Genomic DNA, 27,664 nt, shown 5'->3' on the forward strand with positions numbered 1-27,664 from the left:
AGCACATCGAACAACGCCTGCAACATTATTAACCGAATAAGTTGAAGTGTACAAACGAACTAGAAGGAGGTACCTACTAGGCGACGACATTCCTAATTTTATAGGATGTTTTTTGACACATGACTTATGTGACTTTTAATTTATCACTTGAATGTCTAGCGTTGGCGTAGGTATTTAAACTAAAAAATGAAAAGATTATCTGTAAGATATGTATTTAGCCCAAACTTTAGAAAGTTACTCTAGAAAAATGTTATATTTTATAATTATAAATCGATTTTAGACTATTGACAGATTTTTTTTTCTTGGAATAAACGCCATCTTCTGAACTCTTTGTTGACTGCAATGCTTAAAAGCTGTTCTTTCACTAATTTATGTTACTTCTATTTACACATAGATGGCGCTATATCAAAATATAACTTCTATTAATTAAAAGCTTAGAATTTACATCCACCAAAGAATGGAAAGCAGTCGACATCGCCCAAAACACGTCATCTCGGATCCTCCCGATCCACTAACGGGGCTTCTAGGTACTTCAAGCACCGGTCACCGTTCTCGTCGAACCCGTCGCTTGCGACGAAGGGCTCGACGAGTATATTAACCCTCAGACATAGCCCACTGAGTTTCTCGCCGGATCTTCTCAGTGGGTCGCGTTTCCGATCCGGTGGTAGATTCTGCGAAGCACGGCTCTTGCTAGGGTTCGTGTTAGCAACGTCGTCAGGTTTGAGCCCCGTGAGCTCACCTACTAGTTAAAGTTACGCTGAAATAGCCTCTCAAGGCTATCAGCTTAGGTAGGAAAAAAAAATACATCCACCTTCAGTTTATCGAACTGTTGTCTTTTATTATTATAATAATATAGTGAATGTCTTAAGTTTCAAATGAGAACATATATCTGCTTCTTGTCACAAATAATCAGGATTGTGGACATATTGTCGATAATAAAATTTGACCTAAAAATATATTTGGAAACTCTGTGGTACAATTTAATTCTGCTGCAGTTTTAGTGGTGCAGCTGAAATCTGTTACGGGGTAGCATAATCCAATCCGAAAAATGGAACCAATACAAAAAAATACAAGATACACGTCTCAATTGTATAGTAATTATCCATCCTTTAATTCGCAATGATTGACCGCCTTGTGTTAGACATAGGCAGGTGTTCCTACTTACCCGTGCTCTACAGAAGATACACTACTACGAGTAATTACGTCAATTTTAGTTCCAAGTTTAGTTTCACTGGTGGTAGGACCTCTTGAGAGTCCGCGCGGGTAGGTACCACCACCCTGCTTATATTTGCCGTGAAGCAGTAATGCGTTTCGGTTTGAAGGGTGGGGCAGCCGTTGTCACTATACTTGAGACCTTCGAACTTATATCTCAAGGTGGGTAGCGCATTTACGTTGTAAATGTCTATGGGCTCCAGTAACCACTTAAAACCAGGTGGGCTGTGAGCTCGTCCACGCATCTAAGCAATAAAAAAAAAAGTCTTTGATATTTATAACACGATGTTAAAATCTTCATCGTGGAAGTCACTGGTCAAAATCATTCGAAAATCGGCACAGCCGCATCACTCGATAGGTAACGAGTACCTACAGCTAGCGTCTTAAATTTCAAGTGTGCTTAGCGCGAGATTTTGAACGTTCGCGATAGCGTAAAAGTTAACTCATATTTGTATCGAATGGGATCGTTTGCCTACGTTTGTTTGTTAACCCTCAGACACAGCCCACTGAGTTTCACGCCGGATCTTCTTAATGGGTCGCGTTTCCGATCCGGTGGTAGATTCTGCGAAGCACGGCTCTTGCTAGAGTTTGTGTTAGCAACTTCGTCAGGTTTGAGCCCCGTGAGCTCACCTACTAGTTAAGGTTCCGCTGAAATAGCCTCCAAAGGCTATCAGCTTAGGTTATGCCTACGTTTGCCGTTAGGGGCGCTGTTCCAACTGCATACAAAATTGGGTTAACTCTTACGCTATCGAGAACGTTGAACTCGCACTAAGCACACAGCCATAATTAAGTTCAAGAGTTCGTGATTGCTGCAGTATTTGTTGTGTGACATTCTTTTTGTGACTTTTAATCTTCGTGTGTCATTGTCACGGCCCACTGAGTTTCTGGCTGGATCTTCTTAGTGGCTTACGATTCCGATCCGGTGAAAAGGTATGCGTCAATTAGGGGGTTCGTAGGAAAGTCCGGGAAAATCTTACTTTGACTTCAAACTTAAATCAAACCAGCAAAATTATAATTTGCGTAATTATGTACTGGTGGTAGGATCTCTTGCGAGTCCGCGCGGATAGGTACCACCGCCCTGCCTATTTCTGCCTTGAAGCAGTAATGCGTTTCGGTTTGAAGAGCGGGGCAGCCGTTGTAACTATACAGAACCTTAGAAATGATATTTCAAGGTGGGTGGCGCATTTACGTCGTAGATGCCCATGGGCTCCAGTAACCACTTAACAGCAGGTGGGCTGTGAGCTCGTACACCCACCTAAGCACTAAAAAAAATAGGTACTTGTACCAAACCAAAAACATTGCAACGAAAACCCATCTGTTGTTTATCACTGGACCGTGACTAGACGAAACCTCTCCGACCTCGGTCAAATATACACGTCACGACGCGCTTCAACTAGCAATTAACGCCGGATATCAGCTAGGTAACAAATGATCGGATATGCGGTGTCCAAACAGCTGAACCATATTTTGTTAATCAGTAGCCAAATTCAGATCGAAGCAGTCTCTATTAAGGGGCAACGGTAATGATTAATCGATAAAAAGATGTGACGGTAGTTGTAATAGACTATGAAGAAATACAATAAAAACCTGAATCGCACTAATGACATTTACGAGTTTATTTATACCTACCTATATTTAAAAAGTATCCAACAATAGCGTTCGGACTTCAAACCTTTCTATCCACGTCGGTAATGACGTCCACCTTATTTCAATTATTGAACCTAACAAAATACGCATTATAGAAAATCCAACTAAAATATAGAAAATAAATTTTAATATTTTAATAAAAAATAGCGTAAGAAAAAATTCTTTTTTGAAATAAAGCGTGGGGTGCTTTTCAGGATATTATCAAGATAACCTTTCTACTCATATTTGTTCATAAAACATTTATAACTACTGATACCATGCACCCCACGCTTTTTTTTACAATAAAATCATTTTTTATTATACTATTTTTAATTCAAATTTATTAAAATTTATTTTCTATTTTTTAGTTTTTATTTTTAATTTTTTAGTTTATTTTCAATTTTTTTAAATTTTTTTTAATATTGAATTATCATCGGTCCTTAATAACTATACCAAATTTCGAGTTAATCCGACATTTTGAAGGGGGTCAAAATCATGGTCAAAGATTCCGTTACAAACATACATACGTCTGAAGCTAATAAAAGCAGCAATAAAACAAACTGTTATACATACAAAAAAAAATACATTTATTTAATACGCAATGGAAAACATCGAGTGCGATCTTCCTGAAGATCAAAACGTTAACTTTGGCTTAGTTTAAACAATTAACGTATTTTTGAATACAATAAACGCTTCGCGCATGCGCCCCGCTGTTGTTACCGTGGTCGCTCAACTTCTTTTAGTTTCGTCACCGCCACTCGCTTTTGCAATTCGAACGGTAGACGATGACTGATGTGAAAACTAAAATTAGTTTTACAAAAAAGCTAGAAAGGGCTAATGTATAGAATAGATGCTAAATAAACATAATTGTGCCGCGGGATGTTCGTGAATCGGCGGCACCGACTCCCGACCTCGGAGTAGAGTCCTTTTACTGGACCTTGTAGACTCTGGTGCAAGTCACGTCCTTAGCTATCATCACCTGGGAGAAGAAAAGCTTATTCAATTTGACATCTATATATTAATACGTGAAGCAAAAACTTTGTACCTCTTTTTACGAAAATTACGCGGACGGAGCAGTATGAAATTTCCCGCACTTATAGAGAATATAGAGGAGTTTTTTTTTTATTGCTTAGATGAGTGGACGAGCTCACAGCCCACCTGGTGTTAAGTGGTTACTGGAGCCCATAGACATCTACAACGTAAATGCGCCACCCAACTTGAGATATAAGTTCTAAGGTCTCATGTTTTAGTTACAACAGCTACCCCGCCCTTCAAGCCGAAACGCATTACTGCTTCACGGCAGAAATAGGCGGGGCGGTGGTACCTACCCGCGCGGACTCACAAGAGGTCCTACCACCAGTAATTACGCTAATTATAATTTTGCGGGTTTGATTTTTATTACACGATGTTATTCCTTCGCCGTGGAAGTCAATCGTAAACGTTTGTTGAGTACGTATTTCATTAGAAAAATTGGTACCCGCCTGCGGGATTCGAACACCGGTGCATCGCTCAACACGAATGCGTCGGACGTCTTATCCTTTAGGCCACGACGACTTCAAAACGACCATGGACCCCATTTAGCACTGAGCCTTGAACTCGTGCGTCCTATAACTTAGACTCACAGCTTTCATCTCCTCAGGGCCGAATTCCCTGACGTAAGTGACTTCAAGACCGTCGGGGGCCTTCTGGACTTGCTTGAGGGTGTTGCCTTCGAATGTGCATACGGATTTCACCTGAAACACAATAAAAATAAAGTCTACCATTTGTTTTATTAATTCACTTTAGAATTAAGTAATTAAGGTTGGAAATTCATTCGCCTTCATTTCACTCAAACGCTATAATGAATTTTGGAACAATGTCATATTTATACGTCATTTTAGACGACCGAAATATCCCATTTTACGTAATAAAAAATGTTCCGCTAGCTCTGACATAACAAACAATACCCTTTCATCGTTCTCCCTGGAACTCAATCGCGAACACATAAAGATTAAATAATTCGAAGAAAAAAAAATCTTATCAGCAGATCGAAACGACCGTTATCTATTTCCCTGATAATTTCTACGACGGGCTTGTTACTGATCAAAATTAACCACGTGAAAATGATTCCAACGACGCGTGAATGGCGTGCCAAAGAGTGCACTTGCACGTGCAGAGTGCAGAGAGTGCACTTTGAATCAGTGAACTTTCAAATATTTATTAGGGGAAGACTTGTTATCGAATACCAGAGAAACGGAAAATATTAATTCGAACCATTTTAAAATGCTACACGTTTCCGTGGATTGATATTTCGTGGACCCGTAATCTAATAAGTAGGTAATGTGTGCTGGAACGTCTTAAACTAGGCTGGGGCCCTTGGCCACACAAGAATTTGAGGCCCTTTTGGAAAGTAAAAAAAGCGAATTATAATAACATTTTTTTACTGAGTATGACCATTTATTATAGGTAATCAAATACAGTATGATATAATAATATTAATTATATTAGAATGCTGCTGGTTTTTTGGTTACGATTACGATAATGGTTTCTTTCGGGATTTCTGTTGAGCAAAATATTCCATTATATCTTTAAAGTCAATTTTTTGAAAGATATCACTTTCTATGCCCATAGTTGACAAATTACTCAGCCGTTCTTGTAACATTGTTGTTCGCAATTCATTTTTTATTCTCTTAAGCTGCGAAAATGACCGCTCTCGACTACAATTGGTAATCAAATTGTCGGTTCTTCGGGGCCCCCTGAGAATGGGGGCCCTGGGCACGGGCCCCATGTGCCCTTATGGTAAAGACGGTATTGAATGTGTGAACGCATTCCTACGAGTCTTGTTGGACTTTTTGGCGGGAACGCGAGGGTGAAGTTGTGTGATTTGTTTTATTTTGTCTGTTTAGTGTTTTGTCCGATTTAAATGAGTAATAACGAAGTTTTATTAACTGAAGGTGAAAGTGTACAATGGTGGGAAAATGAAACAAGGCCGGTGAACGTAACTTCTCGGGATCCTCCAAAAAGTCCCACTAAATGACCGCCATTTTACTGATATTAAGTTTTATCCCATATCATCTCATCTCATTTCATTTCATTTCTTTTCGTTTTCAAGCCATTTCATTTCATGCCATGTTTTATATTAATCAACTTCATTTCATTTCGTAATATAATTGTTCATATAAAAATAAGACTTGACCTAAAGGTCTTAGTTACCAGGTCATAAAATAACTTTAAAAAAAACGAGTAATATGAAGCCGTTGCTCCGCGAGTACAGTTGTGTTACATTGCGTGCCGGGAAAAAAGCGGTACTGGAAAATCAATTTTCGTGGCTCATCACAGATACTAGATATGTTTCAATGCACAGAGTACAAACCTTAGCACCGTCAGCGCGGTCCTCGTCGAACTCTTCGCCGGGCTTGAACTTCATCTCAGTGGTCTTGAAGGTTGAAGAGGTGACTAGATTGTATTCGTCACCATCCTTACGAAGCTCCACGGTCGGGGTGACCGCGTTGGCGGCTTTACGGGTGATCAGACCCACGCCTGGAAATTAATTCATTTCGTGAAGTGAGAAGAGTGAATTTATCGTGAAAGACTTCTTTTTGTATAAAAAATTTAGGCTTTGCTTATGGAATATTAGTATCTCGTGCTAATTACTCTGTACAGGCTTAAACTGAAGTAAATTATATTCAGACTTCATCAAAAAGTGAAACAATAATTATTTAGGTACCTAATGCTTTCATAAAGCTATCGAAGTTATCAGTGGAGATCAACTTGTATTTTCTTCCTTCCCATTGCATTTTCCGTAGTATTTACCTATCCAGCTACTGTTATAGTTAATGGCAAAATTGTGTTGAGAAACTACATGTACCTAATTCTCTAATTTTTTATCCGGAAATTTCGGTTAATTTCAAGGAATAAGACAAAACAAAGTTGACACTTCCTTGTCACACATTTGTCAAGAATTGTGTTTCTAGTACTATATAGGTCTATGGTTTCTAGTGTTGCGTTTATACGTGGTTTATATTCTTACATTAATTGTTCTGAAAGTTAGGGAACTCATAGCTATACAGCCTTTTACTAGCTGAAGGCAGGTGGTAGTTAAATTTGCAGTATATTTGCCTTTGCGTTAAGTATATTTTGTTGTTAAAACGAATTCAAGTTTGAGAATGCTTAAGGCTAACAACCGCTAAGATGCATAAGAAATTTGACAGCCGGATGATCGTTGGAATGGTTGGAGGACTTACAATATTTATATATACGGTACTTTAAAGATTTTTCTTTCTTTTTAAAACTACTATTACGGTTTAAGCATTCGGTTTTTTATTGCCATTATACATTATTAAATCCGTACTAGCTGACCCGGCAGACTTCGTAGAGCCTCAATCGATAAATAAAAGACCTAAACTTTTGTATAAAATAAACTTAAAACAAACAAAAGGAATCCCGCCGACGGGGGACACATCTAAGCAAAAACAAAATTGTTATTTTAGTTATTTCCGAGCGTTTTCATATTTATCCACCTTTTAAACACAAATATGTAATTCAAAACCTAAATTAGCCAAATCGGTCCAGCCGTTCTCGAGTTTTAGCGAGACTAATGAACAGCAATTCATTTTTATATTATTTCCGTATTATTTCCGACGTTTTGAATACCTAGCAGTTTTCGTGGTCACGGACGACTTATTTTACTCGTCGACACATTATTATTGTGCTAACTGTACTAAAATAATACAATGACAATAAAAAAACGTGGGATAACACAGTTTAAATAAGTTTTAATTATGTCTAAAACTCGCCAAAGCCGAAGAAAGTATAACGTTATAATTATATGACCCGTTTCTCTCAATTTGAGGATTTTTGAGAAACAATTATACTTTGCTTTGTCTACAAACCGCGGCGTCTCGTCCCATCAAATCGATTGATAAATTATGTCCTTTAGGCGTAACAGAGGTCATAAAAGGCACGAATTCAAGGTAAAAACCTATAGTAACTAACTACACGTTGTCAATCAACCACATTGAGATAATGCGCATACAAAAAATTAGATAAACTTGATAAACTCAATTTCCATTCCACGCTTTGCAAAAACAGTGCAATTTAAATTTTGACAAAGAGACTTCCGTAAGATTAATAAGTAGTGCTGTAGAATGAACAGTTTTATGTTCGACTAGCCACCCACCCTCGCTTCGCTTCGGAAACATTAAATTTTGTTATTGATAGCAGAGTCCCGTGACGCCGCGGGTGACGCCTCGGGGCGAAGCTAGTCTAAAAAAAGTAGCCTAAGTTACTCCTTATATCATCAGCTACCTATCTGTGAAAGCCTCGTCAAAATCGGTCCAGCCGTTCCAGAGATTACCCGGAACAAACAGACAGACAGATGGATAAAAATTGTAAAAAAATATATTTCGGTGTATGTACCGTATATATATTCAAATGCATGTGTAAAAAGCGGTTATTTTAATATTACAAACAGACACTCCAATTTTATTTATATGTATAGATAAGAAAGATAAAATATTCACAAAGACCGGCCAATTATGAGAATTGTGCAAAGAGCACTTTACTTGTGTTACAAAATTCAATAAAAACACAAATAGCATATTAACTCACTAAAAAATATTTATGAAAATCGTATATAATATTACTTCGTAAATGTCTTGCCTCTTATTTCGTGGTAAACGTAAAGTCAGGACGACCACAAAGATAAATTCTACAATGTTGTTTTTTGTAGTTTTGTTCGCGACTTGTCAATCCGCATTCCTGAGGGCTGGGTTTCGCCCGTTCAGCTTATTTGCAGAGAAACCCATTCTGCGTATTCGTAGATACCGTCAAAATATATGATTGGACGGGATGGTGATACACAGAAAGGTATAATGTTGAATCCTCGGCCGATAAGAAAAAATAACGCGACCGAAAATCTGATAATATATTATCATATCATATGGTTTAGATCAGATGTTCGGTCGTGTAATTTATAAATTAGCTTTTACACTGCATGGAACTCGTAAAATATATACATTTACGTAATTAATGTGTTAGATTTTCGTGGGTTCATCACACTGGTGGAATTCATACGTGTCAGTTTGAAAGAAGCCCTTAATGCAAAACAATGACTGATTTCGTTTCATAGGACGATCGATGACGACTTCTTCCCAACCTCAAAATACAATTAGGTTTTTTGTGTGTAAGGGCATCTTGTGAGCCCCCATGGGTAGGTACCTCCTTTTTTTTTTTTTTTTTCCACAGGAGAAAATCGCCGGATCCCCACCCGCGCGGCAGGTGGGGTATGTGGGAGTTGAACCCACTAAAAACTCCTGCCGCTCACAACCGGCGCCCTACCTCGGACCGGGCCGGAGCCCAGTCGGGGCTATTGAAACGGCGGGACAGGGTTGACGCAGAGCACATTACATCCATCCCACCGTCCCACGGACGCCGGACCGGTGGCCGCCAGCGACACGACCACCGGTTCCCTCGTTCAGCGGGCCGAGAGCCCGCTTTGATGGCGCCACGTTACACCTTCCCCCAGAGCGGTCGGGGGAACGCGGTCTACCATCACCCGGCTTCCTATTGCGGGTGAGCGTGCCAAGCACGCCACCCCACGTCTGGGTCTCTCCCCGCACAAAACGGGTGGGACCCCTAGCTCTTAGGGGGCCAGGTCACGGATACGACCCCGGTCCCGGCCCCCTGCTCGGCGGCGGCGGGTTTCTGCGTAGTGAGGAGAGCTTTCCCTCACTCGCCCCGCCGCCTCCTTCTGCGAGATGGTGCACTCGCAGAAGTCGAGCATAGCCTTCCATGACTCATCGCTGCCAAGCATCGACGCCACGACGCCAGGCAGCGACAAGTCAGGTCCTATCTTTGCGACCAGGACACGGCGCTGCACCTCCCACGCGGGGCAGACAGCGAGCGTATGCTCCGCCGTGTCCAGGTCGTGTCCACAATGGTGACACCTCGTCGTCGGCTCAGCCCCTATCCGGCGCAGGTACTTCCCGAAGCATCCGTGCCCGGTCAGCACCTGCACCAGACGAAAGGTGAGACGTCCTTCGCCACGATTCACCCAGTCATCAAAGACCGGGTAAACCGCCTCGACGGTCCGTAGCCCCCACGTGGGGTTGGCCAATCGCCTCGACCACGACTCGAGCACGGACCGCCGAGAATGGGCCTTCCGCGCCCGCAGCTCACTTTCGGGGAGACGCGCCACGCCCCGAGCACGAAGCTCGCTGCGCCACCGATAGTCGGCAGCGAGCGACTCCGCCTCCAGCTCCCATGGCGGCGTCCCCGCCAAAACACACGCCGCCTCGAAGGAGACGGTGCGATATCCGCGGATGACCCTGATGGCAACGGTGCGCTGCGGCCGGCGCAGGAACCGAGCCATAGTGGCCCGGTTGCGCGGCTCAGCCCACACAGGTGCACCGTACAGGGCCATCGATCGCACCACCCCCGCGTAGAGGCGGCGCACAACCTGATCCGGTCCCCCAATATTCGGGAGCAGCCGGCTCAAAGAACCGGCCGTCCTCATCAATCGGGGGACCAACTCTGCAAAGTGAGCACGAAAAGCCCACCGGCTGTCCAACACGAGGCCGAGGTACTTCAACTGCACCCCGACCCCTATCCGGACGCCTCCAACCACGATGTGGGTGTCAACGGGTGGCGCCCTCCGCGGCCCGTGAAAACACAGAGCCTCGGATTTACTGAGCGCCACGTCGAGACCCAGCCTCCTTATCCTTCCGACGACGAGGGCCACTCCCGCTGTGGCGAGACGGGCAGACTCCCTATAATCATCCCCCCGGGCCACGACCAACGTGTCGTCCGCGTAACAAATAACGCGGAGGCCCGGGATGGGTAGGTACCTCCTAGCCTATTTCTGTCGTGAAGCAGTAACGCATTAATATTAGCAATGCCAGGGGCGCACAAGCTGCTTCCTACTGCTGAGGACTCTCGTCGAAATGTGCTTGAACAAGGACATGACATAACATTCTAAAAAACGGCTTGGCGTTGACATAGTCGTCGTGGCCTAAGGGATAAGACGTCCGGTGCATTCGTGTTGAACGATGCACGGTTGTTCGAACCTCAGGCGGGTACCAATTTTTCTAATGAAATACGTACTCGACAAATGTTCTCGATTGACTTCCAAGGTGAAGGAATAACATCGTGTAATAAAAATGAAACCCACAAAATTATAATTTGCGTAATTACTGGTGGTAGGACCTCTTATGAGTCCGCGCGGATGGGTACCACCACCCTGCCTGTTTCTGCCGTAAAGCAGTAATGCCTTTCGGTTTGAAAGGTGGGGCAGCCGTTGTAACTATACTTGAGACCTTAGAACTTATATCTCAAGGTGGGTGGCGCATTTACGTCGTAGATGTCTATGGGCTCCAGTAACCACTTAACACCAGGTGGGCTGTGAACATGTCCACCCATCTAAGCGATAAAAAAAAGTACGATCTTTAAAAACTCACTATGGGTAAACGCAATGGTTTTATATAGTATTGAACTGTGCCGGACATACGTGTCGCAGAACCGATGGCCGATGGAGCAGACGTGTTCTGGACTGGAGACCGCGTACCGGTAAACGCAGCGTTGGGCGTCCCCCTGCCCGTTGGACCGATGACTTGCGGCGATATGCTGGGAGAGATTGGATGCGGAAGGCGGAGGATCGTTCATTGTGGCGGACTATGGGAGAGGCCTACATCCAGCAGTGGAGAGATACAGGCTGATGATGATGATGATGAACTGTGCTACAGTGGCGGGCGATTTTAAAAAGTCTGAATCATCTCGAACAATCAATCCCTCAATCATCTCGAACAATCATCTCAAAGCACGTCTAGTATACGCCGAAAATAATAAAACGAAAATAATAAATGGCATTATTAAGCCACGAGAGTAGTTTTAAAATCATAACAGAATTTCACTACCACATGCAATTTCATAGAGACATTACGGAATCTCTTCAACTGATAATTAATTCAAAAACTGACTTCGAATATTTTATGTCCCTGTAGATTTTCTATTCAAACGTCCGCTACATCAAATCCCTTAGATCCAACACATAAATAAATTAATAATATTAATTGTAGGAAGTTCAGAATTTATTACAATACAAACTTCAATTGGCCTAAAAGAAACAAGAAGCAACAGATTGCAAGTCTGTTTTATTATGTTAAAATGCGCGCGCGGGTTCGTTGCGTGATGTCGTGGTGTGGGTCAACGAAGATAAATCAATGTTGACCGAAGTAGTTTATTGAACGGTTGGTGGGCGCGGCACGGCGTGATTGGTTACTGGACGAGCACAGCATTCCGCTATTGGTCGAATTTAGTGGCGCGACGTCAAGGACGTCGACCTCGTTCTGAATGGACGGAGACAATTTTTCAATTTCGAGCACGGAAACTGATATTTGAGAGTCAAAGATAATTCTTTTACAAGAAATGTTGAGGTCTGTCATATGGTGTCCTTAACCAATTTGTTTGAACCAATCAATATACTTCGAACAACAACTGTGTAATGTAGCCCTCAATTTAGATTGAAAAATAGGTAATTTAACACAGAACAACTCAAAAACTTTCTGAAAATTTACTACCCCATTTTTTCACATTTTGGAATTAATTAATTTAAAAAATCATCCACACATCAGCGTCGTCCTACAAATTTCAAATCTGTAATCTCTCATAAATCTTATGGATTGTCAACAATTATTGTAAAATTCATAAATTTAGCCTCATATAATTAAAGGCCCGTTTAATTTTGTTTAGGGTTGTTTAGGGGTTGTTAAATCGAGTACCTAAACAAAATGATGAACATATTCTCTGACCGGTCATTGACCAGACATCTGGATGATAAATTAATAAAATAACAACAATTTGTTATCGTTTCAAATTTAATTGTTTTTTCAACGCGACATTAATAATTCAGTTTGTTATATGCAATACTTCTTGCATTGTTATATACGCAACTAACTGGAACAATTAAAAAAAAAGTATTATGGACCAGTGTTAAATCAAAACGATCATCGAATTAACATCTTCGCTGATTTAATATAATTTTGTGAACCTAACGAATATTGTGTTGTATTTAAATTATTGATAAAGTAGCCGATGTTTTCCTTTAAAATTAAAGCCAATCGCCAGTCTATCAGCGTGTCAATAAAACACGTGTTATATCTAAATCGTTCAGACAAATAAACTGCAAAAATAAACAGCTAAAAAAATGCATTATAAAAACATTCTTATGATTTAGACGTACAACTGATACTTTGTACCTGGTCTGGATAACTATTATATCCACGACGTCTAGATAATCATTCAGCGAACGAATCTGACAAATTGTTTCGGCGCGGCAGCCAATAACCTAGTTACGAAAGTAACGTTTTAAAGATAATTATGCTCTTTTCAAAGCATGTACAGTTATAATTTCACGTAACAAACAAAAAATGAGAATAAAAAACGCATAGGTGTTAATGAAGTAGCGTGACTTACTATTAATAAAGGTTCAATGTCCAGTCGACATTGTCGCTTGCATCGTCTGTGGATCGGAGCCAAATTATACTATATCTGTGGTATTATGTCATACTTGTCTGCACTATGGTTTTCTCTAATTAATACACGGAAGGGTGTAAACTACATAATATGAAGTACGAGTATTTGTATCTATAAATATTACGTATGTTATATATACACGACTTTTTGGCGGGAACGCGAGGAGTGAAGTTGTGTGATTTGTTTTATTTTGTCTATTTAGTGTTTCTTCAGGTTTAAATGTGTAATAATGGTGGTTTATTAACTGTTTAATATCTGTGAAAGTGCACAAATGTGGGGAAATGAAACAAAGCTGCTGGAAGTAACTTCTCGGGTTCCTCCAAAAAGTCCACTGAAAAAATCTCAGTAAATGACCACCATTTTACTGCGATTATATTTCATCCCATATCATCTCATTTCATTAAATTTCATCCCAGTTGATTAATGTCTCAAATTAATCATCTTCATTTCATTTCACTCCATATTATCATTTTTCATAAAATTAAGAAAATAAAGTAAAATAAGACATGACTTAAAGGTCTTAGTTACCAGGTCATAAAATCTCTTAAAAAAAAATTATATATACACATATGTTTATGTAATATCACCTTCACACTACACCTACCAAGGTTCATCTCTGCACTCCCCTAAGGTAGACTGTTAGAGAATGCCTATGGCATTAAGTCTGCCTTTATAATTTCTAGTATATGAAGTTATAAATAAATAAATATTTAAATATATATTTATTTATGAGGGTGTATGTAAATATCTAGGAGTTGAATATGATACTTCAAGACATGGTGATTTTAAGTTTGCACACACTAAAAAGCTTTCATTCGTTCATTTCACAAACGAAAATCACGTATCATATTTAGTAATGCGTCTAATGTGGTATTCCTTTCGAGGTTTTAATTAAATTAATCGGAATCCACAAATCATATAATTGCTTAAATAAATTTTCCTTTAAATTTATTTTTCTTTTTCATAACGTGTTTTATTATTTTGCAAACATAAATAAAATATCATTTAATCTTGGGATTTTTTTGTAAACTATTAAAAAACTTTGATCACGTCACTATTTTATAAAGGTGACTTTCAAATTAATTATATAGTATAATACTTCGGACTTTAGACCAAGTAAACAAGTTTGGTAAGCCCTGGTTTAAATAGTGATGCACACTGTATGCAGTTAGAATATCTGTCAAGAATTAATTTTTGGAGCTGCTGTCATGTTCTTTTTTTCAATAAGTAGACAAAGAAAACGGTTAGTTATCATTTCGGTATTATGTTTAGATTTTATCTTTTTGTTTATTTACTACTGAAGAGTTTCTGTAGGTACCTACTATTAATAAACAAAATGGGTTTTTTCACTTCTTTAGAAGAAAAAAAAGGGAACATTACGTTGTTGTTCCTAGATGCGGTTGGTGAAAACAACTTTAGTGCCACGACAATTAGATATTTGGAAAAAAAATGTCTCATGATCGAATCACAGTATAGGTATATACATATCGCGCAAACGCACCTGGAATCTTAGCTAATAATGTTAAACTCAAACTACAGATTATCTGTAATTAAAAAAAACAAGAATGAAGATACTACTAGAACATTCTATAAAGAGACTGACTTGTTATATAAACTTTCATATTCCAACCGCGAAATGTATCCATAAAATCCAAAAAAAAACAATTTATTAATTACCTATGGGAAACAGTTATATTTAAATGAATGCATGTTCGCTTGCTTTTCTATAAGTTTTTTTTACTAAAAATAGAAATATTCTAGTCGTCGCGTTGAAAGATTATGACGCGTAGGTAGCCAACGACATCCGTCGGAGAACACGATGACCGAGAGGAAACTGTACAACCCGCTCAATAAGTGAAATTGCTTCAATTGATATTGATTGATATATAAATTCTTTGGCGACCCGTCCTCCTTTGAATTTATTTGAAATAAAATTAAACTGGAATACTATATATGAGAAATGGTGTTTTAATATTGGCAAAGAATTTTCTATCGATAAAATATGAGTATGTAAATCTGATCGATGGTCAAATAAAGACTTCGTAAAGCAAAGCAAGCAAGTAAAGGGTTTATTGCATTTATTTGAAATTTTAACTCTATTTTGTGTGTTAAGATCAGAATTTTTCGGTTTACGTGACGTAACGTATGCTTTTACGAATGTCTTATAAATATATGGGAGAAGACTTCAGAACTCCAGGTTAGAGCGCCGAGATCTCATCTACTCGCTCGGTTACGCTGACATAGCCTTTTAAGATTAACATCTTAGGTAGAAAAAAAAAACTTCAGAACTTTTCTTGAAAATAGGGCATAGCGCACTGCAATTGTAAATAGCGCAGCTATTTTTGTAAATCGCGAACCGCATAAGGCAATTCACATTTCCGAATGTCAATTTAGCTCATAAAGCATACAATGGACGAGGGAACGAAGCACTGATCGGCATAGAAAACGATATGTAACAGTCTCCTAACTTATTGACGTCAATTGAACTAAATTGTTGTCCATTTTATGACAATTGGCCGACAGTCGACAGACCAATAGAAGGTTTGTGCGGCCAGGATATTCCGTATTATTCACATGGGATCTTTGTGGTTCAAAAGGATCGCGCGCTGCGTGGTGGTCTCGAACGTAGACCGACAGTTTCCTGAGACGTTTTCGCAATGGGAACGTGCTTCGGTATTCGTAACCAGATATTGTTTTTGCATTCAGGTAACGTAATATACGACCGCAAAGATAAAGTAACTAGGTTGGTGTTTTGAAATTGTTTTTATTATTAATCAATCTTAAGGCAGTCGCTTTTAGATAATTTTATTAAAAAAATACTGTGGTTTTGTTTCTTCATCTTATTTATAAAGCAGCTATGAAATTTAGGTATTGATGTCTGATATGGTACTAGAAGTTGTGATAGAGAGGGCCAATGTTGTTTCAACAAGTTCTGTATTTAGGAAGCAAGAATTACTAGTGGCCCTGAGACTTTTCCAGTTTCACCAGGATAGGTGAGCGAGTATGGGGTCAGCCAGGAGGAGTGGAATCTAACGACTCAAGGGCAGCTGCTTCGCGAATGCATCGAGCTTAGAATCACGAACCGCTGAAAAGATCCGGTGACAAATTCAGCCGGCTGATGTTGTGGATTAGGTTTCGTGTATGATTAATGTCGCAGGTATTGAGAGTTCTCGTGACTTTCTTCATTTCTTCCGCGAAGTTCACATTGGTCAATGTGAATGGTGAGACTTAAACATAGGTCCGTTCCTTATACAGCAGCTTAATGCAGATGTTAGCTAAGCCCCGTGAGCTCACCTACACGTCCGGTGTAGCTAATATAACCTTTCGAGGTTACTAGCAATAGCTAGGCAAAATAAAGTATAAAATAATACGCTTATAAGCCATTAGATATTGAGTTTTATCAGTGACTAAAAAGTATAAAAAGTAAGAAATATGTACAGGTAATCATTGTGCAGGCGTGGTTGGCAACAAATAGACGTAAATATATACCTAACGGATTTATCTATTCCATTAAATTCTATCGATGCTATCGCTGTGTTTATTTACATGATAAAACTTATTTTCATATGAGTATTATTAAATAGCTGTTTCAATATGATCAATGTTACAGTTTTATCAAAGCGGTGTCATAAAGATTACTTTTTTGTTTCGTTGGATTTTCTGATAGGTTTAATAAAAGGTAAAAAAGTAGGTACATCTGGATTATTGTTCAAGTGTAATAATGATCAGCGTATATAGACTTCAAAGTCACAATATGAAAAATGACTCGATTCCGACCCGGTAGTAGATTCATTCGCGAAGCAACTACTCTTGAGTTGTTAGGTCTCTTTTAAATGGCACCATCCACCCTAAGACAAGAGTTCTTAGGACTCAGCTATAACAGTAAAACGGTGACCCGCGACAGCAATAAGCGAGGTGGTGAGACCTACCCTTGAGGGGGCTTACAAGACGCCCTACCACCAGTAATAATGCAAATAAAAATTTGATGATTTTTATTACACTATATTATTCCTTTGCCGTTGGTACCTGCCTCTGGGATCCGAAAACCGACACACGCATCGCTCGATACGAACGCACTTAGGCGTCTTATCCTTTAGGCAACGATTACTCTCTTGTTAATATCACGACATAATACTCATTTAAAAAAAAAGAGGTCTTAATAGTGTTGTGATAAAACTTATTGTATAACCTACTAGACAAGACGGCGGCGTGACCCCAACACGTAAGTCTAACCATTACTACTTGCCTGAATCGTGAGCGAATCTAAGCAACCCACTGAGTTTCTCGCCGGATCTTCTCAGTGGGTTGCGTTTCCGATCGGGTGGTAGATTCTGCAAAGCACTGCTCTTGCTAGGGCCAGTGTTAGCAACACTCCCGGTTTGAGCCCCGCGAGCTCACCTACTAGTTCGGTGAATCTAGAATAACCCTTCGAGGTTACTAGAACTACTACGTAGAAAAAAAAGGATCTAAATTAACAAAACTCTTGAAATATATGAGAGCAATGAATTATTTTCAGTTATTTTGAAAGCGTATAAATTTGAAATAATGCAAATGCCACTGGCACGTTTCCGATGCGAGTGCGGGTAGGTGACGTTGGTGTCGGTGTCAAAGTCTACAGAGTCCAAGGTCGGAGAGTTGTTGAACAAAAAAAAAACAGTCTAGTTTTTGTAGACTATTGTGTTTCATGCAAATCAAAAGTCGAGAAAAACACTTCTCAATTTGAAATTCGAATAGGAAATCGATGTTTGTTTAGTGTCTGAAATAAAATATAAATTGTATAATCTTCTGAACAGACTTAAAAAAAAAATGAGGTTACATATCGATTCGATTTTCTTTTTCTTTTACGTGTGTTACTTATAACCTTTTTTCGTAACCGATATTGAGGATTCTTTTTACATTTGAAAACTTGTGCTCTCTCATGCGGTCCCATTTCAATATTATCGTACATTTGACCAGTAGGTTTTGAGTTATCCTTAAAAATGCATACTTAGTAGGCAGCGGCTCGGCTCTGCCCCTGGCATTGTTGAATTCCATGGGCGACGGTAACCACTCACCATCAGGTGGGCCGTGTGCTCGTCTGCCTACAAGGGCAATAATAAATAATAATAAAACTTCATTGTCTTCGATTACATAAATGACATTTTCATTTTATATTAGTTAAGTAGTTTTTGTTAAAGTTTTGGTTAAATGTTCGACTAACACTGTAGAAATGGCCAGTGCGTGTTCTTTGATAAAAATCAAATGCGTTCAGATTACGGCTAAGGCGATGCAGGAAAATCACTAGCAACTACATTTTTAATATCACAATAAAAATATAGAGTTTTATCCAAAATAAATTACGTAATTGGGAAAACGTCTGGGAAAGGGGAGGTAACGACAATATTCTGCTGTTTAACATTTTAATGCGCCTGAAAAGAATTTTTTTTTTATCTTCTAATAGACAGTTCCTCATAATGTTGCCAGGTAAGATTTCAATTGCGCAGTAAATATACACCACAGACTATTTTCAACGACGCGAGACGTTGTCAATAGTTATCATACAGTTTTTAATTTCATTAACTGAATACGGTTTGTAGATTTAACTATATTATGATTTATCTTTATATATGTATCAACAAAATGTATAAAACAGGAAATAATTCTCAACAGCCAAACAAATATTACGGGGAATCGTAGAAAACAACATTAGATAATTATTACTCTTCATTAGTCATTTCATTGGAATCGAATGAAAGACCGATTCATTTGTTATCAGTAAATCGATATTTCATGAAACAAGAAAACCGTTTACGTTCATTTTATCTCTGATTCAGAAGAAAAAAATTAATGCTATAATAAAGCCTTTGTCATTAAACTTCTTGATGAAATAACAAGTTTATTCATCATTGTTAAGCAACGAGACAGCGAATATGAGGTAATTTTTTTTTAAATTCAACAATCATTTAAATTTTGAAAAGAGATCTTAACGCAAAATTTAGTCATATGTTTATAATATCTTTCCAATCGTATAATATTATAATTTTTGAATTCTAATGTGAATATTAATAAAATAAGACTGTGCAATTTTTTTCGAATATTAGACAAGTTATTTCTTTAATGAAAAAATAATTGTTGCGAATTCAAACACACTTTTTGATTAGTATTTTTTTGTAGCGTGACATAACTAACCATAACTAGAGGTCCCGCAGTAGTCGAAATTCGACTATAATTAATTGGAATTGTAAGTTTGTACACTATTATGATTGTATTTTAACTTTTATAATCACAAATTTCGCCAAGGCTACACTATAAAAAAATATGAATAAAGACAAACAATATTTCATCTATTCTCAATTTGACAACAGACGTCAAGAACAAAAGTTTGACAATAAATAGTATGCATGCGTGTGTGCGTCAAATACATGGTATGTGTTGTGTGTAATGTTTTCTTTATTGATTTAATGTATCTTTTATGCATTATTTTAATAAAATATTAGCATTGTGCACTCCTTCTCTATATTCTCTATAAGTGTGGGAAATTTCATACTCCTCCGCCCGCGCAATTTTCGTAAAAAGGGGTTACAAAGTTTTTGCTTCACGTATTAATATATAGATAACCCATACGATTATAGAGAACACAATAGTGTTGAACATAGAACAAATTATTTTGTACATACAGACACTCATACAAACGCTCTTCTTGTTGCGTGGCTGCGACCTCTCAATAAGAAACATGAAATTATTGCAATGGTGTGATAGAAATTCTTTGGAGGATTTAAATTATTGTTTTATGCACGCACAATACGTACATTCCTCGTTTAATTAAAATATTATTAATACATATTATGCTTTTGATAAATCTTTATATTAATACGCGTAGCAAAAACTTTGTATCCCTTTTTACCAAAATTACGCGGACGGAGGATTATGAAATTTCCCACACTTATAGAAAATATAAAAAAGGGAGGGAGTACAGAATGCTAATATTTTTTTAAAAAGATGCGTTAAGAATACGTTAAATCAATAAAAAAAACCATTACACACACTACTGTGTATTTGACACACACACATATTTACTCTTTGTTTATTGTCAACTTTTTAATTTTAACTTTGTTATTGCTTAAAGTCTATGGTCAAATTGAGAATAGGTAAGTATTGTTAATCTTTATATATTATTTACTTATAGTGTAGTCTTGGCGAAATCTGTGATTATAGAAGTATAATAAATAACCTTTGACAATAGAACGATAATAATGTTCAAACTTATAATTTCAATTAATTATAGTCGAATTACGACTACTGCGGGATCACTAGTATAATATTAGTAAATAAACTATTAGAGTAAGTAGTGAAAACGAATAATTATAACTTAAATAGATTTGTGATTGAGATAAAGACAATGTAACTAGATTCGCATTTCGCCAGTAACAATGATCAAGAGTTGCCTAAATACCTACATGTCATTTTCATTATAAATAAAAATTTTAGCGCTCAACATACAGTACATTATACACAATGGTAATATTTGATCAGCCGGCTACATATTATCCTATATTTTCATAGTAGAATAAACAAACCGTCGTGCCACAGAGACTATTTATTTTTAAGGTGCATGAATATGAAATGCCAACCATATACCAATTATACAATGCGTTCCCGTTCGAAAATAATCTGAATGTCCGTGCCAAACGCTGTAAATAATGTTGATATGGAAATGAAATACGAATGAAATAAGAGTGTGTCTTATCGTATGTGAAAAACAAACAACGCACCTTTCTTTCTAAGGGTACGATAATACGAACGTTATCGTTGGTTAGTCAAAGTTATTAATGTGGAACTCTTGTGAAGTGAATTTCTATTTAATTTCAATGTCTCATCACAATTCACGATACCGATAGCAATTCATTGTTATTCTGATTAAAAAAAATCGATTGAGATTTTATTTTTTTTGCTTGTATTAATGACTTATGGTTGAAGTAGCTTTATCGAACATATTACATCGGCCAAGCTATTCTTTAACACGCTCTTAAGATTTGAGCTCTTAGGTCTCAGTTTTACAGTACAAAGACTGCCCCACCCTTCAAACCGAAACGCATTACTGCTTCACGGCAGAAATAGGCAGGGTGGTGGTACCCACCCGCGCGGACTCACAAGAGGTCCTACCACCAGTAATTACGCAAATTATAATTTTGCGGGTTTCATTTTTATTACACGATGTTATTCCTTCACCGTGGAAGTCAATCGTGAACATTTGCTGAGTACGTATTTCATTAGAAAAATTGAAACTTATGGTTGAAGAAGCTTTATCGTTGCTTTAAGTTGCTAATTTTAAGATTTACTCATGGCAACCCTCTCTTCCGTTCCAGCCTTTTAGCCTCCTGCATGGCAAATTGTAATTAAATTATAATAAAATTAGAATAAACGCGAATGTTCATTTTATAAGCCCAGATTTTATATATACATGGCTAGATTGTGGATTAGCAATATAGCTGCAAATGCTACAGTTCCGGCGCCGCGGCAGCTTGGGGGGCCCTATCGCGGAACCGAAAAAAACAAGCCCACTTCTAATAGCTATTCTCATAGTCAACGCTATCCATACTCTAATGTCACTACTATTAATACTATTATTTAGCATACCTACGCAAAAACATTGATCACGAGAAGACTAGTCACAACTAATGCTCAAAATGCAATTAAAAGGTCTACTATTCACATCTACTGCAATATCCGCGCTGGCTTTGTCTAGGAATGCTTCTATAATTTCTAACGCGTATCGAACATGATTTGTAGTGGGATGAATAGACATTATTACAATTCAATGGAGACTGCGACCTATTTTTTCAAGCGCTATTTGCGTTGTCTATGGATTCTGGTATTCACATATGTATTATGTCACGGATTGTGCAGTTGAGCTAGTGATCTCGTTCTACCAATCTAAAAACGGATTATCAAGTTAAATAACTCATGCACGACATCATATATGAACCACGATAAAAACTGGAGTTCAATGAGCGTTCAAGGTTTGCGAATGTGACAAAAAGTTTCGTTTGTAATTCGTGCAGAATTACTGCAGCCACCAATCTAGAGGCCCGTCACAGTATGGTGACTCAGAATCCTGGGTGAACCTATTAGCCGTTTTCCGATGTTCATACTAATTCCCTACTTCATTATGTATAACAAAAACTATTCGAAGGCAATGAATGAGCTTCGAAAAAACCACCTTTATTCTGGCTCCTTTTGCGTACCGTTTAACAATTCGTTCGTATCGGTATGGAGAACAGTCAGTGTCGCCAACTGTTTGAAAACTTTCCCCCTAAAGCGATTTCAAAAACCACTAAATTCAAAACAAAACTCCCCAACGACGAACCAAGTATTTATTCATTACAATATAAGTAAAAAAAAAAATTAAAAAAAAAAAAACAGTTAATAACAATAGTTATTTAGTATTTTTCTATATAAAATTTTATCCCTAAAAATATCCCCAAAAAATTTCACCTCCTAAAAAAATCCCTGTATAGATTTTTTCCCCCTAAATTTGGGGGGAAAACCCCGGAGTTGGCATCACTGAGGTGAGTGATTCTAAATTAACAGCATTACGTACTATTTGGTATTCGAAAAACTTGAGGTGGCTTAATGTGGACCATTTAAAATTGAATAATGAAACGTAGCGTCCATGGTATTATAGAACGAGACTAATAAGATACATGATACTGAAGTTCCAATTGCGTTGGTATATTGCCTATATCATTATATTATATTGGCCATCGAGCTCATATCATACTGGCCACCAACCAGGTCGTGTGTGGGATGATGATTCATGCGTTTAATGTAGACATAAGGAGAATGTCATTCTTCCTTCTTTGCACGCAGATATTGCGCTTTAGATTAGATAACAATTGACGGTTCTATCCAAGAATTCGTTGCATCACTGCATTTTTTTTATCAGGTACGTTAATAATCTACATATTATATAGGTGTTTGTATTGACCGAAAAACAAGATTTACATAACAGCGGCTACAATAAATTGGAAATCGTTAGTATTTTAATCAAAGACACATTAAACAAATTATGGCGGAGAAAAGGACATGATTAGACATTTTTATTTAGTTCCGCAGTTTTAAAAACATACCTAATCAACATAACTTCGTAGACATTGTAATACCGGCGTAACAATATTTTCTTGATATTTTTCCGCTGGTCATCCCAACCACAGTAGCGCCAATGATGCCAGGATCCACAATGGCGGCAACACGTAAATGCTCTCAACTTCGATGTTCTCGCTAGTTTGCTACCCAAGGGACAGCTACACCCCCATGATCTGTAAGCGGAGTAAAATGTCCCTTCGGAACAAGGTGACACTTTACAAAACTTGCATAAGACCCGTCATGACTTACGCGAGTGCGGTGTTCGCTCACGCGGCCCGCACACACATAGACACCCTCCAATCCCTACAATCCCGCTTTTGCAGGTTAGCTGTCGGCGCTCCGTGGTTCGTGAGGAACGTTGACCTACACGACGACCTGGGCCTCGAATCAATTCGGAAATACATGAAGTCAGCGTCGGAACGATACTTCGATAAGGCTATGCGTCATGATAATCGCCTTATCGTTGCCGCCGCTGACTACTCTCCGAATCCTGATCATGCAGGAGCCAGTCACCGTCGACGCCCTAGACACGTCCTTACGGATCCATCAGATCCAATAACCTTTGCATTAGATGCCTTCAGCTCTAATACTAGGGGCAGGCTTAGGGACCCCGGTAACCGTACTCGTCGAACTCGACAAAGAGGTCGACGTGCAACCTAACCCATGCATCAGCCCGCTGAGTCTCTCGCCGGATCTTCTCAGCGGGTCGCGATTCCGATCCGGTAGTAGATTCATTCGCGAAACAATTGCTCTTGAGTTGTTAGGTCTCCTTCGGAGGCGCTCGGGCAGTTGTTAGCAAATCTCACCCCTCTTGGCTGAGCCTTTGCTCGCCCACCTGTCCTGGTGAAACTGGAAAGGCCTTCGGGCCACCAGTAAACTTTCAATCATAAAAAAAAAAAAAAAAAAAAAAAAAAAAAAACAGCTACACTACAGACGTCATTGAGGCGCTTAATAGCGAGTGGAATACCATTTTTATGTACGCGAAAATTTTAACAAAATATTTTTGCATGCATTAATTAAGTAGTTAGTAAGTCCTGAAACTGTAACCTTCTAAAATCGTCACCGAAACCCATTTTTTAGTTTTGCTACAACATACTTATCACAAAAAAATACGACGCGTGACAAAATAATTTGTTTTACGGTGTAGCTTTAAAGTTAATAGTATTTTTTTTATTATTGCTTAGATGGGTGGACGAGCTTACGGCCCACCTGGTGTTAAATGGTCACCGGAGCCCATAGACACCTACAACGTAAATGCCGCCACCCACCTTGTATATATTTATAGTATAGTAGGCAGCGGCTTGGCTCTGCCTCTGGCGTTGTTGACGTCCATGAGCGAAAGTAACCACTTACCACCAGGTGGGCCGTACAATCTTCCGCTTGCAAAGGCAATAAAAAAATGTTGTAGACATGTACAGAAAGTATTAAGATGTATAGAAAGTTTTTTTTTTTTTAATATGTATTTAATATTACAATACGTATTGACGTAACAGCCTCAAGCAAATTTTAATTTCCGGTCATTCTCTTGTACTGTAGGAAACACTATACTTGTTATTCAAAATAAACCATAATGCATATAATAATACAGTTACCGCTCTTCGGAATGAGAAGGTACATCGATATTTTTCACGGCGCAGCTTAAATCTAGAAACGTTTACTTTTGATCGAAGAAAATAGAATATACCTACGTTAAATTTAAGTTATAAAATTCACTTTTTAATACCATCGTGTTAATGATTTAGGTATAAATATTTAATAATGAAAATAGCCACAGGCATTATAATGACATTTATTATTCGATCATCATCGTTTCCCGGCGAGTGGCATTGTCATTTTTATCGCTCTTTTTTTTTTGCCCTTGTAGGCAGACGAGCATACGGCCCACCTGATGGTGAGTGGTTACCGTCGACCATGGACTTCAGCAATGCCAGGGGCAGAGCCAAGCCGCTGCCTACCACTGTCTGTTAAATAATACTTGTATTTGTCATAATTATTTGGTCTGAAAATATTCTGGAAGTTCAATTACTTAGGTCGGTACCTAATTACGGATACCCACGATTCACCCAAAGTGCATGAGCATCAAAAAACGAATAAAACCAACGGTAGATTGCGGTAGGCAGCAGCTTGGCTCTGCCCCTGGCATTACTGAAGTTCATGGGCGACGGTAACCACTCACCATAAGGTGAGCCGTATGCTCGTCTGCCTACGAGGACAATAAAAAAAAATAAAAAAAATAGAAAAGTTAAGGCGCTCATTCTAAACACCTCTAACAATATGTACCTACTTAGAAACTTTCAATTCTCGTGTTAGATAGATTTAAAAGTAGATAAAAATAACGTACAAGTTCAAATAATAATACAGCATATTTTTTTAAAAGGTGGCTTAATTATTTCCGGACAAAATAAAAAAATTAAAAATTGCAGGTATAGTAACCGGCAAACATCGTGAGCAAATGACCTTGACTGCGCAGAACCGAATTTTAGATCACTTTGGTGGTGAGGGTGAGGCGCGACGGCAGGGGAAATCGTATCGAGCGCGTTATTGGTAGATCAGTCGAACCTTGCGTCCCGCACCGCATTCCGCATTCCGCTTGCTCCCAAAAGTACGCTTGCGTACAGTGAAAAGTCTATCGTTATTAATCGTTAAGTTATATTTTGTTATAATTGCTTGTTGACTTTGTTGCCATTGCTATTTGTTGAGTGTTTGTTGATTTTTTATAAAAAATACACTATGCCGCGACAAACTGGTGTAGGATTCAAAAGAAAGGGTAGAAAAATTGTGTACGACGTATATTGCTTCATTATAAAACAGGGGAAGAATGATATTATGGAAAAAGTAAAACAGACTTCGGAAGCAACAAAAACATCAGTGAGTACTGTTAGGTGCATTATTAACGAAGCTAAAGACTCTGGCTTGCTCATCGTGCTTGGGACTCCGGGTAAGAAAAGATCAGGGAAGAAGAAAGTTACCGGAATGGATAGTTTCGTTCAATCTGTTATAAAAAGATGTAATCATAATAACTACATAACAAGCAGCGAAACTCCGTACCGTAGAAAGGCTTCGAAAATTTTAAAGAAGATATATATTTTAATGGCTCGGAATGAAGTTTACGACGAATTATGAAAGAGCTAGGCTTCAGATGGAAAAAAAAACAGAAAATAATCGGAAGCTGGTAATTGAAAAAAGTAACATTCGATTACTACGAATCGAATATCTTCAAAAAATAATTAATTATAGACAAAAAAGAAGATCGAACCGACCGAGTCGTAAACTACACCGATGAGCCCTATGTCGACTTATCACGATGATGGCGACTCGGGTGATGAAAACAGTGATGATGATAATGGTCAAGATTATGATAACGAAAAAAAATTACAAATACCAGCTTCGCTTCAACTGAACGAAGACCTGGCAACAGCTCTAGTTTTGACTTAATAGAAGGAATATCTATTTTACACCAAGATTAAATTATTATAATTATTAACCTATATTTTTTGTTGATGTTCTAATAAATATATAAATAAATACATATGTTGATTTTAATAATTTAATTGCATTATGACGCAGAGTAAATAATGTTTTTGCACGTGAGTGTACCATGCGCAAACTTACCCCCACTACGTCAACAAATGCTCAAGAAGTTTGCCGGCTATTATACCTACTCGATTTGAATATCCACGCAATAAAAAGTCGAAGCGCGCGGTGAATGAACGAAATGCCGGCCGGCATTCTACAACGATATTCATTCTAGAAAATCAATGTTAGTACAGTCAAAAATCACTTACCGATGGTCTTCATGAACTCATCAAAGTTCTCGGAGGAAGTCATCTTGTATTTCTTGCCTACGAATTCCATTTTTATAGATTAACTTTATAGATTTAAGAGAAAGGTTTTTAATGCGTCTGTTTTTAGCGCCGGCTAAAACTAGAATGAATTCTCAACTGTGGAGTTGTCGACCCGCTAGCTCGCAGAGCCCTCGCGTTCTCTCGACGCATGCGTCATATTGTAATACCAGTTTACAAAATGAAAAAGAAAGCACTTTTTGTTGTTTTATTTATTTACGACCCGGCGACCACTATCCGCAGCTTAAAACGAGCAAATACGTATCATCTATGCACCCTTTGACTAATTTGACTTATGCAACAGCTCTCTATTTTCATATATCTTTTTAATTAATACCGTGAAACTGTCA

The 27,664-nt window shown here is 38.4% G+C and overlaps 1 protein-coding gene across 1 annotated transcript; it reads right to left on the reverse strand.

Moving 5' to 3' along the window:
- Positions 1-3,401: 3,401 nt before the first annotated feature.
- Positions 3,402-27,451, reverse strand: fabp (fatty acid binding protein). Its single transcript, XM_028180775.2, has 4 exons — positions 27,258-27,451; positions 6,191-6,357; positions 4,461-4,571; positions 3,402-3,817 (listed from the first exon to the last, which is right to left on the reverse strand). Exons 1-4 carry the CDS (start codon positions 27,325-27,327, stop codon positions 3,767-3,769), a joined length of 399 nt encoding a protein of 132 aa, XP_028036576.2. The 5' UTR covers positions 27,328-27,451; the 3' UTR covers positions 3,402-3,766.
- Between the last annotated feature and the right edge of the window lie 213 nt (positions 27,452-27,664).

The sequence above is a fragment of the Bombyx mandarina genome, chromosome 16 (genome assembly GCF_030267445.1).
Source record: "Bombyx mandarina strain Sakado chromosome 16, ASM3026744v2".
NCBI classification, from domain to species: Eukaryota; Metazoa; Arthropoda; class Insecta; order Lepidoptera; family Bombycidae; genus Bombyx; species Bombyx mandarina.

What these genes read in the sequence shown, in the direction of transcription:
- fabp (XM_028180775.2), bottom strand. Translation starts at nt 27,327, where the DNA reads ATGGAATTCGTAGGCAAGAAATACAAGATGACTTCCTCCGAGAACTTT. An exon ending in TGAGTTCATGAAGACCATCG is followed by an intron (nt 6,358 to 27,257) that starts GTAAGTGATTTT and finishes ATTAATTTCCAG; the next exon opens with GCGTGGGTCTGATCACCCGT. An exon ending in ACCGCGCTGACGGTGCTAAG is followed by an intron (nt 4,572 to 6,190) that starts GTTTGTACTCTG and finishes ATTGTGTTTCAG; the next exon opens with GTGAAATCCGTATGCACATT.